Source organism: Prionailurus viverrinus, chromosome D2 (assembly GCF_022837055.1).
Source record: "Prionailurus viverrinus isolate Anna chromosome D2, UM_Priviv_1.0, whole genome shotgun sequence".
NCBI classification, from domain to species: Eukaryota; Metazoa; Chordata; class Mammalia; order Carnivora; family Felidae; genus Prionailurus; species Prionailurus viverrinus.
In genome coordinates, this window is record NC_062571.1 from 48,220,571 (window position 1) to 48,237,392 (window position 16,822).

At 36.4% G+C, this 16,822-nt stretch overlaps 1 protein-coding gene across 7 annotated transcripts in view; it reads right to left on the reverse strand.

The window, feature by feature from the left end:
• PARG (poly(ADP-ribose) glycohydrolase) overlaps window positions 1-16,822 on the reverse strand; it is a 137,803-nt gene that overhangs the window by 105,436 nt on the left and 15,545 nt on the right. For all 7 annotated transcript variants that reach the window (XM_047825476.1, XM_047825480.1, XM_047825477.1 and 4 more), the window contains 3 exons: window positions 16,088-16,210; window positions 15,888-15,971; window positions 10,134-10,208 (listed from right to left, as the gene is read on the reverse strand). In XM_047825476.1, the coding sequence (XP_047681432.1) occupies window positions 10,134-10,208; window positions 15,888-15,971; window positions 16,088-16,210 (282 nt within the window). The remainder of the gene's footprint in view (window positions 1-10,133; window positions 10,209-15,887; window positions 15,972-16,087; window positions 16,211-16,822) is intronic.

A 16,822-nucleotide genomic window follows, 5' to 3' on the forward strand; every position in this document is an offset into this window, starting at 1 on the left:
TATTTAGAATATAAATTATAGAAATGCTTGGATTTAATTTCGTGGAACACCACACAGGAGGACCATAAAACACAGATTATTTGTTCCTAGCACTTTCAACAGCTGGCAATGAGGAAGACCAATATTAGCACTCAAGATGCAAAAAAAAAAACCACTAACTAATGGCCATTTCAACTCACTAGCATCTAAATATCTAACTGTAAATTACAAAATAACACATAGATCTCTGTGATCTTTGCTAGATTCTGACAGAAGTAAAAACTCACTCTCATCCCAAATAAGGATGCTCACATAGAAGGATTAGCAGGATTCTAGGTCTTTTACTTCTTGCATTAAATACTAGTGTAAATATTAGGTAAAACTGTACCATGGAATGACACTAAATGACTGTGGATATTAACACCTCTTTTTATAAAGGTTTAGTTGCAAAATCAAATATGCACAGAATTAGCCAAAGCAAGGTTTTATTAACAGCTCCAAAATAAACTTAACTTTTGCAGTTAAAATATTAAAATTAGTATGATGTTAAATTTCAACTTTATTTTTTTCCTTACAAAGGCACTCAGAGTTCAATGTGACATTTAAGTAAACAATTTCCAAAAGACTGCTAATAAACAACATTTAAGAAGCACTCCTACTCTAAAATGTGGACACAGATAATACCAAGCAAATATAATTCATTTATAATTTAAAACCTAGCCAACAATTGTTTCCCTTGCATTGAAGACCTCATTTTCCTCCTCCAATCCCATTAGCACATATGTCTAACATTTCTTCTCACTAACCACTGCGGGCCTGGGCAATGTTATCTCTGTGGGCTGTGACATGGTAAAGATCTAGGTTATTAATATCTTTGGAGATCTGATGGACAGAAAAACACACAACTGTATTAAACATCCAAGGTCTTCCATTAAGTACACTGATGACAAGAGAATAATAATCACAACAAGGAAGAACACCCTTGAATCTCGAGATATGCTTTACACAAACAGATGTCCTTAAATCCCTAACACTGGAATGGCTGAGCAAATGATCTATCAATTTAATGGAGTATTATACAACAATTAAGACTAAAGATGAGGAGCAGCACCTGGGTGGCTCAGTCGGTTAAGCATCCGACTCTTGGTTTCAGCTCAGGTCACAATCTCACGGTTCATGAATTCAAGACCCGCACTGGGCTCTGTGCTGACAGTGCAGAGCCTGCTTGGGATTCTGTGTCTCCTTCTCTCCCTTCACCCCTCCCCCACTCACACTGTCTCTCTTCTCAAAACTAAACTTAAAAAAAAAAAAGACGAAAGATGACGGGCACCTGGGTGGCTCAATCAATGGAATGTCTGATTCTTGGTTTTGGCTCAGGTCATGAGTTTGAGGTTCATGGGATGAGCCCCACATCAGGCTCTGCACCAAAAGTGTGGAGCCTGCTTGGGATTCTCTCTTTCCTCTCTTTCTGCTCCCCCCCAAAGTAAATAAACATTAAAAAAAAAAAAAAAGACTAAAGATCAGTTGAGCGTCTGACTTTCTTTTGCTCAGGTCACGATCTCATGGTTTGTGGGTTTGAGCCCCGCGTCGGGCTCTGTGCTGAGCTCAGAACTTGAAGCCTGGTTCGGATTCTGTGTCTCTCTCTCTGTCCCTTCCCTGTTTTTTTTTTTTAATTTTTTTTTCAACATTTATTTATTTTTGGGACAGAGAGAGACAGAGCATGAACGGGGGAGGGGCAGAGAGAGAGGGAGACACAGAATCGGAAACAGGCTCCAGGCTCTGAGCCATCAGCCCAGAGCCTGACACGGGGCTCGAACTCACGGGCCGCGAGATCGTGACCTGGCTGAAGTCGGACGCTTAACCGACTGCGCCACCCACGCGCCCCTGTCCCTTCCCTGTTCACACTCTGTGTCTCTCTCTCCCTCTCTCTCAAAAATAAAAATTAAAAAAAGTTTTTTAAAGACTAAAGATGATAAAAAACTCTGTAACATAATTTTATAATATATCCTAAAATATCTTAAATATATTCTTATATCTAAATATAACTACAAAATGTTAAATATATATACAAAGACTTGAAAAAAAATAAATGAATATTTGGTAAAGTTATAGGGACTCCTCCAACCATCTGCACATTTACGAAGTAAAAAAAAGCAGAAGGTCAAAAATGCAATACCTCCTCTCTCTAAAGAACTGTAAAACTATCATCAGCACCTTGGTAATCACCTCATATTTATGGTCTACACTAAACACACCAAAACTTGCTATATATTACCCTTACAGGAATGCTTCTGGGCAAGGTCACCTGATAAAGGGGAAACAAGGTCCTGTCTGAGTACTTTGATTAAGAAGAGAGATAAAAAAAAAAATGACTACTTTACCTCATAGCAAGGTGACAGGTATTTTAATCAATGGCATGTTTTACTGCCGTCATAAAATGACAGATTTAACATTACTTTTTACCAAAATTAACAACTGTATCCAATTTAAACCCAGAAAATTACAAAATACAAATAAATCATGTATATATGACAATTGAAGTGATAAAGATGATATCAGTTTGGTCAGCTTTGCATCAAAAATGAGATCTCTGTAAGAGTAAGAGATACATAGATTCAAGGATATTCTGATACCAGCATAAGTCTTCTGTTACTTACTTTATGCCTGGCGCTTAACTGACTGAGCCACCCAGGCGCCCCATATGCCTGCTATTTAGTATCACACAGGTCAAAAACTTGATAAGGTAACCCTCCCTGTATTACTGGTCCTACCTCAAAATGCAAAATTGGTTTGGATCCTATTAATATCATAAAAATTGGCCTTCACAGCTAACTCCTTGCAGAAATTAACAAGCTGACCCTAAAATTCACGTGGAAATGCAAAAGATCCAAAATGGCCAAAACAAACTAGAAAAGGAACAAAGTTGGAAGACTCACACTTCCCAGTTTAAAACTTACTTCAAAGTTTAGTAATCAAAACTGTGTGATAGGGGCATAAAGACAGACATATAGATCAACAGAACAGAACTGAGAGCCCACATAAATGTTTATGGTCAATTGGTTTTTGAAAGAATGCCAAGAAAAATCAATAGGGATAAGAATAGTCTTTTCAACAAATGGTTCTGGGACAACCAGATATCCACATACAAAATAACGAAATTAGATCTCTACAATATATGAAAAATAACACAAAATGGGTACCCATCTGCAAAACAATAAAAGTGGGCCCCTAATTCATACCATATACATATTAACTCAAAATGGGTCTTGGACCTAAGCGTAAGAGCTGAAACCATAACATTTGGGGATGTAGGGGCACACGGGTGGCTCACTTGGTGAAGCACCTGACTTTGGCTCAGGTTATGATCTCAGAGTTCATGGGTTCAAGCCCCGTGTCAGGCTCTGTGCTGCTCAGAGCCTGGAGGTTGCTTCAGATACTGTGTCTCCATCTCTCTCTGCCCTTCTCCCACTCACGCTCTGTCTTGCTCTCAAAAATGAATAAACATTTGGGGCGCCTGGGTGGCGCAGTCGGTTAAGCATCCGACTTCAGCCAGGTCACGATCTCGCGGTCCGTGAGTTCGAGCCCCGTGTCGGGCTCTGGGCTGATGGCTCAGAGCCTGGAGCCTGTTTCCTATTCTGTGTCTCCCTCTCTCTCTGCCCCTCGCCCGTTCATGCTCTGTCTCTCTCTGTCCCAAAAATAAATAAACGTTGAAAAAAAAAATTTTTTTTTAAATGAATAAACATTTAAAAAAAAAATCATGGAAGAAAACAAAGGAGTAAATCTTTGTGACTTTGGATTAGCTTTTTAGATATGACAACAAAAACAGAGACAAAAAAAGTCAGACTGTCAAATTTTTAAAAAATTTATGCTTCAAAGGATACAAGAAAATGAAAAGACAACCTATAAAATAGAAAATATCTGCAAATCATATTCTGATACGGAACTTAAAACTTAAAGGACCTTACAACTCACTAATAAAAAAACAGGGTGCCTGGGTGGCTCAGTCAGTTGGGCATCCAACTACGGGTCAGGAGCCTGCTTCAGACTCTGTGTCTCCCTCTCTGCCCCTCCCCAGCTCACACTGTCTCTCTCTCTCTCTCTCTGTCTCTCTCTCTCTGTCTCTCTCTCTCAAGAATAAACATAAATAACATAACATAAAATATAAAACAAAATAAAATAAAATAAAATAAAATAAAAATAAAATAAAAAACAAATAATTAGGGTGCCTGGATGGCTCAGTTGGTTAAGCATTCCACTTCGGCTCAAGTCATGATCTAACCGTTTGTGAGGGTTTGAGTTCGAGCCCCATAAAGGGCTCTGCATTGGTGATGTGGAGCCTGCTTGGGATTCTTTGTCTCCCTCTCTCTCTGCCCTTCCCCACTTGTGTTCTCTCTCTCTCAAAATAAATAAATAAACTTAAAAGCAACAACAAATAACCCAATTTTTTCAAAAGCACAAAAGATTTGAATGGATATTTCTCAAAAGAAGCTATACAAATGGCCAATAAGCACATGAAAAGATGTTTAACATCAGTCATTAGAGAAATGCAAACCATTTCTGGTGTGAGATACTTCTTCACACCAACCAGAATGGCTAAAATCAAAAGGACACACATTAACAAGCAAGAAATCCTTGTGCATTGTTGGCATGATTATGTAACAATGTAGCCACTTTGATCAACAGTCTGACAGCTCTTTAAAATATGAAACAAGTTACCACACAATCCAACAATTTCTAGGTATACATTCAAGAGAAGTGAAGAAATATGCCCACACAAAAACCTACACATAAATGTTCACAGCAACACTAATGATAATAGCCAAAAAGTCAAAACAACCCAAACATCTATCAACTTATCAATGGATAAACAACATGCGGTATACTCACGCAATGGAATATTATTCAGCAATAAAAAGGTATCAAGTATTTGATACATGTTACAACATAGGTAAACTTGTAAACATTGTGCTAAGTGAAAGAAGTCAAGGGATTTCACAGACTATTTGTGTAATATATTTCCTTTAACTATCTCTCCTCTATACATTTTACACTCTACCACTCAAATACCATGTCCTCTATAATATCTGTCCCGTGACCCAAATAAAACTCTCTTCCCCTTCCATGACCCACTACACTCTATTATAGTCATCTACGGACATGCTTTCTGATGATTAAGACTGTCAATCAATTCCCCATCTTTAATAATACAGTGCCTTCTATATAAGAGTGTTCAGCGTTCTTTAAGGGACAAACACCATCACAATACAAAAAACACAGGCCTTAAAGTCTAAGAGTCCTTCATATATTCAATGAATGGTTACCGGTCAGCTATTTTGGCTGGAACTGAACTGAGCTCAAATCTAGATTCCCCAAGGGGCACCTGGGTGGCTCAGTCGGTTAAGCGATCAACTTCAGCTCAGGTCATGATTTCATGGTTTGTGAGTTCGAGCCCCGTGTTGAGTTCTGTGCTGTCAGCTCAGAGCCTAGAACCCTGCTTCAGATTCAGTATCTCCCTCAATCTCTGCCCTTCCCCCACTCAAACTGTCTCTCTGTCTCAATAAGTTTTTAAACATTAAAAAAAAAAATCTAGGGGCACCTGGGTGGCTCGGTTAAGCGTCCGACTTCGGCTCAGGTCACGATCTGACAGTTCATGAGTTTGAGCCCCGCATCAGGCTCTGTGCTGACAAGCTCAGAGCCTGAAGCCTGCTTTGGATTCTGTGTCTCCCTCTCTCTCTCTACCCCTGCCCCACTCACACTCTGTCTCTGTCTCTCAAAAAGTGAATAAACGTTAAAAAAAAATTTTTTTTTAATCTAGATTCCTCAATACTTCATTGGTGAATTCATTCAATATTTGTATAATGTTGACCAAATTACTTAAGCTCTCTAAATCTACTTTCCTCTCTAAATTGAATGTACTATCTATATTTTACAAAAATGTTTGAGGATTAAATTCAATAATATATTCCTTTTGGTAATATGTCTTCAATAAATACTGTTTCCTTTTTTCCTCCGTTCCTCAAAAGTAGCTGAACACATTTCTTCCAGTCTATGAAAAAATGTAATATTTAGAGGATATACCCAGGAAAAAAATGATCTCAAACTTTACAAGTAATTTCAAATTTATAATATGTATTATAAACCTCATGTTTTATTAGTAAAATTACCTGCTTAGAGTCTGAGAAGTAATGTCATTTCAACTACAGAGTTCTCATTCCCATAATACCACTATAGTTGCTAGAAAATTACTTTATCCTAACCAAGAGTTACTCTTCTAAGAGGCTTGAATTATCTTATAGGAACACTTTCTTAGGCAACAAATTTAGCAAACATAGTAAGACTCTGCAGAAGATACTATACAGGGTGCTTTATGTGTTATCACACTTTGGAAGTCTAAATATATAGAGGGGGGCACTGCGCTACAGGACTCACACATTGAGAGGAGAACTGAAAACCAACACAACCTTCTAGAAAGGTGAATCGTTAGTATGTATTGAAGGCCTAAAAAACCAACATACCTTTTGATCCAATGATTATATTTCTATATCCTGAGGAAATAATCACTGATACAAAAGATTCAGGCACCAGGATGTACACTGTAAAATAATATTTTTAAAAATCCATATTTAGGGGCGCCTGGGTGGCTCAGTTAAGCATCCAACTTCAGCTCAGGTCATGACCTCACAGGTTTGGTTTTTGAGTCTGTGACCCGCATCTACTTGAGATTTTCTCTCTCTCTCCCTCTCTACCCCTTCCCCACTCATGCTTTTTCTCTATTCAAATAAACAAACTTAAAAAAAAATCCACATTTAATATGCACAGGTGGATAAAATTACATTTTTTTTTTTAAATGTTAAGAGTGATTGTTTCTGGGAAGCAAAATCATGGACAATTTTTATTGTTTTGTTTATTTCTACAATTCAGATAGTGTTAATGATAAAAAAAAAAAAACCCTTTTTTTAAAAGCAGTAAAACAAACTTTTCACAGGTAAAAAAGTAATAACATATTTGATTATTGCTCCAGAATTTTAAGTGATTTCAGATACATTAGTCAGCTAGATCCTTAAAACATGACATTAAGGTAGAGTAAGTGGTTATTTTGTTAACAAATAAGGACACTAAGGCTGAAGTCACGTGGCCTGCCCAAGTTTATACAGAGTTGAGACTAAGAACCCATGATTCTCTTTTTTTTTTAAGAGCCATTTTTAAAAATATTTATTTTTGAGAAAGCACAAGTGGGGGAGGGACAGAGAGAGAAGGACAGGAGATCTGAAGCAGGCTGAGCAGATGTGCCCAATGTGGGGCTTGAACTCACGAACTGGGAGATCATGACCCGAGCCAAGCCAAGGTCAGAACCTGAACTGACTGAGCCACCTAGGTGCCCCCCTATGATTCTCATTTCCAATTCTATGATCTTTTCTGCACCAGTGGTTCTCAAAGTAAGGTTCCCAAACCAGCAGCAACAATATCACCTATGAACCTGTTAGAAATGCAAAATGTCTCAGGTCCTACTCCAGACCTAGTTAATCAGATTCTCAGAGAGGATGGTGGGCTACAATCTGCATTCTAACAAGCCCTCCAGGATTCAGATACATAATAAATCTGAGAGCCACTGCTGTATATCATGCTGTGTCATTCTTTATGAGATAATAAAAATATTTCTGGAAAAAAAAGGATGGTGGTATTATTTATACCACTGTCAATTGCATTATATTTTTAGGCTCTTCCAAATTAACAGGAAGTAGTGACTACAGATTGACAATAGTCTTAATGTGTAATTACTGACAATGTAATTAACCACTTTCTTTTAAATTACCAGCAACAGTCCAAAAGGACAGACAGATCTTCCATATAATAACATCACAAGAAATGAACTGATAAGAACATTGGAACATCACTGGCTAAAAATGCTCAGAAAAGAGTCTGTTATATTTAGGTATGTTGTATGCATTACAGGATATAGGAGCAGGAATCAGAAAAACAACAATTTTTATTAACTTGAACCATTACTTTTTAATAGTCTCCTGACTTTGGTATCCCTGAAAACCAGTATGACTACTTGATCTGTTGAAATCCAGTCTATAATACTTAAGGAGCACTCACTATATGTAAGGCATTATGTATGTGCTACAGGAAACACAAAACTAAGAAATGACACAGTCTCTGTTCCACAAAACTTTTAATGTCGTAGAGGATGTCAACATCTCATCAAGAATAAAGCAAGGCAAAGAGAGAGTGCCACAAGATAAATTTAAAAATCCACATGGAAATTCAAAGAAAGGTGACATCTCATTTTGGAGGGATCAGAAAGGAAAATGTGAGTCTGGGGAGACAGAATTTCAACAGAGGTAAGTGGCATATCAGTCTTTTATTACAGAGAAAATGAGGCAGCAATTAGGAGGGAAGGATGTGTGCCGAGGGATATCATATTCTGATTGCAGACAATAGTGGAAAGAACACTGCTCTAGTTACAGTATCCTGTCATGAACAAACTATGTCACTTTGGCCAAGAAAGCCCATCTCTAAATCGCAACCACTCGTTTATGATAGGAATAACGATAATTATGTTATTTGCCTCAGAGTCATTTATCTGAAAAAAAGGCCAAAGAGGGAAAGGTCTCAATATAAAATACATAGGACAAGTTCAAAGTTCAATATTTATTCTCTATTAGGTAAGACAGAATTGTGTAAAATTGAAAATATTTCATTCAAAATGTTCCCGCTCCAAAATCAGTACTAATTATTAGTAAATGGAGCATAAGTAATATGGATAACTAAAAATAATGTGAGCAAAAGAATCAAATTGTACAAACATAAGAAAATGGACTCTATATACAAGTTATCTTTCTTTGGGGGGCTTACTTACCTAGCAAAAGTAATTAGCAGTTTCTTCTAAAACTAAAAATACATTTATCAAACAATTCAAAATCACACTCTTGGGCATTTATCCCAGAGAAATGTTCGTGCACTATGTTCTTACAAAAACCTGCACGTGAAAGTTCTAAGTAGTTTTAGTTGAAACAGCAAAAAATTGGAAACAACCCAAATGTCCTGAAATCATCTATAGTTAAAGTGTGATACATCCATATCATGGAATGTTATTTAGCAATAAAAAGGAACAAACTATTGGTGGATTCAAAGGAATTATATTGAGTGAGAAAAGGCAATTTGAAAAGGTTACACACTGTAACCTTTCTGAAATAACAAAATTATAAAGATGGAGAACAGACAGTGGTTGCTGGAAGTTAGGTGGGAATTTGTGTGGCAATAACAGGCAGCACCAGTGAGCACTGTGGTGATGGAATAGCTCTGTACCTTGGCTGTGGTGTGGTTACACAAAGCTACGGTTATATAACTACACTCACAAATGAGTACAGGTATAACTGATAAAATCTAAATAATCCTTTATGTCAACTTCCTGGGTTTGGTAATATATTGTATTTATTTAAGCAATTGACATCAGGGAAGGTGGGATGAAGTGTGCACAGGACCTCCCTGCACATTTCTTTGCAATTTCACATGAATCTATCATTTCAAAACAAAATGTTAAAAAAAAAAAGTATACTCTTATATTTTCAAATAGCAGTGGATGACACCTATTCTTCCAACACTACTATGAAAGTGGTATTCTTACCCATTGAAGATGGTATACAAAATTACTACAATTTCCTGTGGAAAATAATTTTACAACATAAACCCAGAGCCATAAAAAGTTTTTTTGTGTCCTTTGACCTAGCCATCTACTTACTGGGAATCACTTAAACAAACAATATCAAATCTGGAAAAACATATATATATATATATGTATGTGTGTCTGTGTATATGTGTGTACACACACACACACACATACACACGTAAAGATGTTACTACACTGTAATTGAGAACAGAGTAAAACTGAATGCAACCTTGATGTTTCTAATCATGACGTATCAAGTAGCCATTAATAATGATGATTGTATAACAATAACAGTATTCTCTTCATGAGAGAAAAAAGAAAAATTCAAAATTAGCAGCTAAAATATACATATAACAGGAAATATTTTTCACAAAAATAAAGGATAGTAATTATGTTAGTGTGAAAGATTTATGGGTATTTTTCTCAAAATTTTTACAGACTTACATCATTTTCATAGTTAAAGAAATAAGCATACTTTTACCTTATCCCAGAAATCAACCAAAGCTGTGAAGTCCCATTTCTTAGAATATGCCACATTATATTTCAAAATAGCATCCTATGGAAAAAGCATAAACAAAACCTCATGACACAGTCAAGTAATTTACTTATGAATAACCTTTCTCCTTTATGAACTACTTCCAGTAAATTTCTTAACCAGCATTACCCTTCCTCTTACCATTAGCTTCTCCACATCAGTAGCTATGAACAAACAGAATACACACTAATTTATTATTCACTTAAGAAAAATGAGATTAGAGGGGTGCCTGGGTGGCTCAGTTGGTTGAGCTTCCGACTTCGGCTCGGGTCATGATTTCAGGGTTCGTGAGTTCGAGCCCCACATCAGGCTCTGTGCTGACAGCTCAGAGTCTGGAGCCTTCTTCGGATTCTGTGTCTCATTCTCTTTGCCTCTCCACAATTTGTGCTCTGTCTCTGTCTCTCAAAAATAAATAAATGTAAAAAAAAAAATTTAAAAGAAATGACAGCAAAGGTTCTTTAAAAAAAAATGCGATTAGAAACGTCAAGTAATAGGAAAAAAAAAAAAATCCAAACTCTTAACGTTTACATTATAAACAGAAATGATAGACTCTCAGTGGACAAAAATGGGATCTTGGAGATAAAAAAATTTAAATATTATAATGATTGTTGGCTATCAATAGGGTTACACTATACATGCAAATATATAATGTACTTGTAGTATTAAAATTTCATGGGAAGAGTACTTTCTGGGAGAGATGGCAATAATGAAATAAAGATTGAGAAATACTGCCCTAAGGCATAAAATTGGTTTTTTGCCTTTATTATCAGCTATTTTTTATAAGCTACATATAAATGGTTATCTTCCTCCAGCAGTTCATATAAATTACTTATTTATGTAGTGAAAAGTCAAAATAGCACGCCATCTACTGGTGTAACATTTAACTGAATAGGCAGTACTTTTTTCTTGTTACCAGCAATAAAAATAAAACAGGTCCCAAAAGGAGTCGCTTATGCCACCAACCAGAGACAAAACTTAATTAGTTTCAGCCTCTCCCACAAATGGAATCTTAAACCAGTCAATGAGGAATCAGATGGTCAGAACTAGTTAATCAGCCTGACAGAACTCTGCCATCCCCTACAGGAAGGTGACCACCACAACTACTCTATTTTTTCCTAATATAACTTCCTTGCTCCCACTCACTTCTGCCTATAAAAGTCTTTCATTTCCTACAGCTTCTTAGAGTGTCTTTCCATCTGCTATATAAGATACTGCTTAATTCATAAATCATTGAATAAAAGCCAGTAAGATCTTTAAAATTTACTCCGATGAATTTTATTTAACACCAGAGTGGGGTATGCATAAGACAATCCAGTAGTCATGCAGAAAGAACTATTACAGTGGATGCAGGAACAGCACAAGGATTGAAAATCTGCATGTAACTTCTGACTCCCTCCAAAATTTACCTACACTAATAGCCTGTTGTTGATCCGAGCCTTAGTGATAACATAGTTAACATGTTTTGCATGTTATATGTATTATATACTATATTCTGACAATCAAGTAAGCTAGAGAAAAAACATTATTAAGAAAATTATAAGGAAAAGAAAATACATTTACAGTACTGTATTATCAAAACAATCTACACGGGAGACTGGTACAGTTCAAACCTGTGTTGTTAGAGGGTCAACTGTATTTACAATTATATTTTATCTCATCCTTTTAAATTTCTACTTTGGTTATATTTTATAATGTACCTATTATATTAACAAAATAATAAACATGTAGAATTTATAAACAACTATTTGTATTTATAGTACACACCCCCAATTTTGTTTTACTGAAGGTGTATGTAAGTTTGAAAAATAGTTACATTATTATAAATCTTCTAAATTTCCTCAGAAGTTACTGTTTTTCTTAAAGTTGTTTTTTCTTAACATTTATTTATTATTGAGAGACAGAGAGAGACAGAGCATGAGCATGGGAAGGGCAGAGAGAGGAGACACAGACTCTCCAGGCTCCAGGCTCTGAGCTGTCAGCACAGAGCCCGACGCGGGGCTCAAACTCACAAACCACAAGATCATGACCTGAGCCAAAGTTGGACGCTCAACCAGCTGAGCCACCCAGGCGCCCCCATAAGTAACTGTTTTTAAAAATTAATACTCTGCCAAAGAGTTTCCTGAAAAATATTTCATGCCATATAAACAATCACCAAGCATCCAGATTAAAAAGTGAGTCAACAATGCATATTATTACTTGGATTCAGGGGATATCCAAGTTCCTTCAAAAAGGAAAAGCGTCAATCATAAAATAGTATGGTAAGAAAAAGCTTTTATTTTTCTCACAGCCACGATATAAAATTTTCCATTAAGAAAGAAAATTTTAAGGATTTTTTCTAATCACTGGTATCTGACTTCAGAACCTCATACAAGGTATTAATTAAATAGCAAAGTCTATTATTAATAGAGATTAAAAGGACAAACAACACATGTACTGCAACAAACTGTTGACATACTCAACAACATGGATGAATCTTGAAAGTTTTCATTCTGAGTGAAAGAAGCCAGAAATACTAGCATATGTACTATGTGATTCCATTATGTAAAATATAAACTAATCTCCAGTAAAAAAAGAAAAAAGAAAAAGGCAGATCAATACTGCCTGAGGACAGTTCAGAAAGAGGAATCAACTGTAAAGGGATTAGAGGAATCTTCGGAGGTGACAGAAATGTTCTGTATCTTGATTAGGGTGGGGGCTTGACGAGTATGTGCAGATGTCAAATGTCATCAAATTACATACTTTAAAAGCATGCATTTTCTTTTATGTAAATGATTCCCTAAAGTTAGTAAGAAAAAACACTTTACACTCTAAAATTCATACTCTTAATTCTTTTATGGGATTTATAATTAGCAATAACTCTTGACTAATATTTACTTTTACTTTAGTCTTCAAGTCTCAAAAGTAGTCTACCACAAGGTCTCCTATTAAAAACTGGATGCTATTCTGTATTCTCAGCTATCACCTATTGAGGTTTCTTTTAATTTATAATTCATAATAAGCATAATTAACGCACGGACAGGTCCATTCTTTGTAAATCATCAGACACATCATTTGTAGAAATATTACTGTGTAAACTAATTTTTAAGGAGACAATTCTTTTAAAAATTGTTAACATTTCTAACCTCACTTAACTCAATATCAAATAAAAGTGGCAAAAAGATTATTATACTCAGTAAGAGAGACTTAATGTTCCTCCCTCCATAGTGTTCTTTCAGCAAAGAAAACAATTACCATAAGCAGATAGAAGAAAATCTCAATGGATTACTCTGTTCTGGTGAATCTACCATAAACTAAACAAGAAAAGGAAATTCAGAGTAAAGCAGTTACCTCTTCCTAAAGTAATCATTGGCACACTAAGGAATTGATAAAGAGGTGAGCAATTTAGAACACTATGATTATTCTGCGTTCATGCTTAAAAGAAAAAATATGAAATTTTAAATAATGCTGTTTCTAAGGCCGTAAGGACCTAACACAGTGTTTCTCAAATGGAGTATAGATAGTACTCTGGGGTGGTCTGCTTCTGTTTTTGTGAGTTTATAATTGTGGTTTTAGAATACAAAGGACAAAAGACACGGTGGAAACGATGGCTGGTGCTTTAAACAGATAAAAATGGTGAAAATTTTGAGCCACCCTAAGATAAACTGTAGTTCAGGACTGTCAAATTAGAAAGAACCTGGACTCCAATGCTCACTATCATATTTATTTGTAAGCTGATGTTCTCCATACAGATCCCATCTTTGCATCTACCAACATCCACCAGTTGTTTGTGATTAGTAGTAAGTAGTAAAAACAAAATGAAGAATTTTTTCTTTCACAGTATTTTTAATTTTTTTTTTTACATTTATTTATTTTTGAGAGACAAAGACAGAGCACAAGTTGGGGAGGGGCAGAGAGAGGAGACACAGAATCCAGAGCAGGCTCCAGGCTCCGAGCTGTCAGCACAGAACCCGACGCAAGGTTTGAATTCACAAACTGTGAGATTGTGACCTGAGCCAAAGTCAGACACTTAACTGACTGAGCCACCCAGGCGCCCCTCTTTCTATGGTATTTTAAGTCTCTCAGCATACTATTTTGAGGTTCACATCAGCGGTTAAAAACTTTTGTGCAAATTGGGGCGCCTGGGTGGCGCAGTCGGTTAAGCATCCGACTTCAGCCAGGTCACGATCTCGCGGTCCGTGAGTTCGAGCCCCGCGTCAGGCTCTGGGCTGATGGCTCGGAGCCTGGAGCCTGTTTCCGATTCTGTGTCTCCCTCTCTCTCTGCCCCTCCCCCGTTCATGCTCTGTCTCTCTCTGTCCCAAAAATAAAAAAAAATAAAAACGTGGAAAAAAAAAACTTTTGTGCAAAAAGGGAATACTGAATACAAACTGTTTTCATTATGACAACGAACATAACTCAAGTGATGGTTCATGATGCTTAAAATGGAAAAAAATCAACTAATATAGCTCTAACTGTAAGTACAGTTTATATTTAGTTTCATGTTTGTACATATGCAGTTAACATTATTCTAAAAATAAATCAACAGATCCTGGCACTCCCTGATAATTTCTTCCATTTAAAAGAAGTACATTACAAGATTGAGAAACACTATCCGTAACGAATGAAATTTTCAAAATACATTATGGTACAACATACCAATGTTTTTCAATATAGAGAAAAAATAGGAGCTATAGAGACATATGGAACGTTTAAGAACAACTTGTTAAGTATAAATGGAAAAACAGTATAAAACTTAAGAATCTTGGGGAGCCTGGGTGGCTCAGTTAAGCATCCGACTTCAGCTCAGGTCATGTTCTCACAGCTCGTGAGTTCGAGCCCCGCATCAGACTCTGTGCTGACAGCTCAGAGCCTGGAGCCTGCTTCAGATTCTGTGTCTCCCTCTCTCTTTGACCCTCCCCTGCTCACACTCTGTCTCTGTCTCTGTCTCAAAAATAAACACCCATTTAAAAAAAAAAAAAAACTTAAAAAAAACACTGAGAAACTGTGCACAGCAAACTAAGTCTCTCAAAGAAAATGAAACCCATTTTCACACAAGTATAGAAAAATCTGTTACGGTTTATAGTTATAAAAACTTTAAAAGTTTACATGGCTATAGTGCCAAAAAACATATACTCACTCATATTTTAGATATTAGAAAAATAATCTAATAGTTGCCCTTATAGTCTTAAGTGAAATATTGAAAAAAAAAATAAAAAGTGAATGATTGCCAAAATGTAAGATTAATAAATAATCAGACTGCTAGAAGCTATATTAACAGCAATACAAAACAGAATGTTTAATGTATACTTTAATCATTAGGAAACTCAGTTCCCCTTGGGCAAATATAGCTGAAGTCATAATTCTTCCCTGATTTACTTTTAAAGACATTTCAGAAACATGATAATTCTAAAAAATAAAAGAGAAGCTTGGTCGGAAGGAAATTGGATGGGGAATCAAGAAACAAAGGTCTTATTCCTGTTTCTCCAAATTATTCTGTGTGGCTCCAGGCAAGTCATTTACAACTCTCAATTCTTCTACTCATTTCCTAGTGATGGAATGGAAACCAAGAATGTCTCTTAAGAAAGTTCCTCAGGAAACAAGCATTTTGCATACCAATAATGCTGTTACCTGAGTCTACTAAAGATCAGAAAATGTCTTGGAGGGAGATACAGGGCCCATCTCAAAGAATGACAAACATGAAGCAAGAAGAGCAAAAACAACTACCTTCAGGTTTTGGGGCCGTGTGAATTTGTTGAGAAGTGCAGTCTGAATGAGCTCCCACCGGCTCCCTGCAGTTCGCTCACCATTCTTTAAGGAAAAGGAAAAACAGATTAAATTATCTGTTGGATCACAGAATCAGCACTCAAATAAGCACACACTAAACTGATTTTCAAAGACTAAAAGAACATATGTTCTGTACTTACCTCATCTTCCACAGGGTACAAGTTTTGTTCTGAACAAGGCATCTTAACATGCTTATTGTCCCACAAATCTTTAAAATGTGTTGGAAAAGGTTTAGGAACTTCTCCTGCTCGCAAAAGGTCTACCTGAAAGAGAGGGAAACAAGAAAACTCTAAGTGCATAAAAACTAGGTGTATATTGCACAAAACAACCCAAAGAAAGCAGCCAAAGCAAATGCTATGAAATACAGACCAGCTCCTAGGCAAGAAATCTCAGAAGCCTTCTTCAGCTGTTCCTACTCCTTATCTTCATTTGATCAGCTTCCAAATCATCATGTTTGGTCATTCTAGCTCTACCCCTTCTAGGTCCCTGGTCCTCATTATTGCTTACCTTCTAGGCCCCCATAACTCCAGCTGCTCCCAGACACATTCATCCCCCATTAAGCCCTCATCCCCACTTGGGAACATTATCTTTCTAAAGTATTCCCAGGCTTCTAATCCTACAATGGCTCCCCTCTATGATTCCAAATGAAGTCCCCAGTTTTTAACATCCCCTCTTACCCATACACTATCTGGTTAAACATCTATCATGACCTTCAACACTCAGCTCAATTTTCATTTTCTTTAAGAAGTTTTCAAAACTTTTTAAGGACAGTTTACTCCCTCTTGTTTTATTAGATCATTACCATACCAGATCACACCTGTTTTTCCTTCTCCCACTAGACTATAAACTTCTTGAGAATAATAACCATATTAACT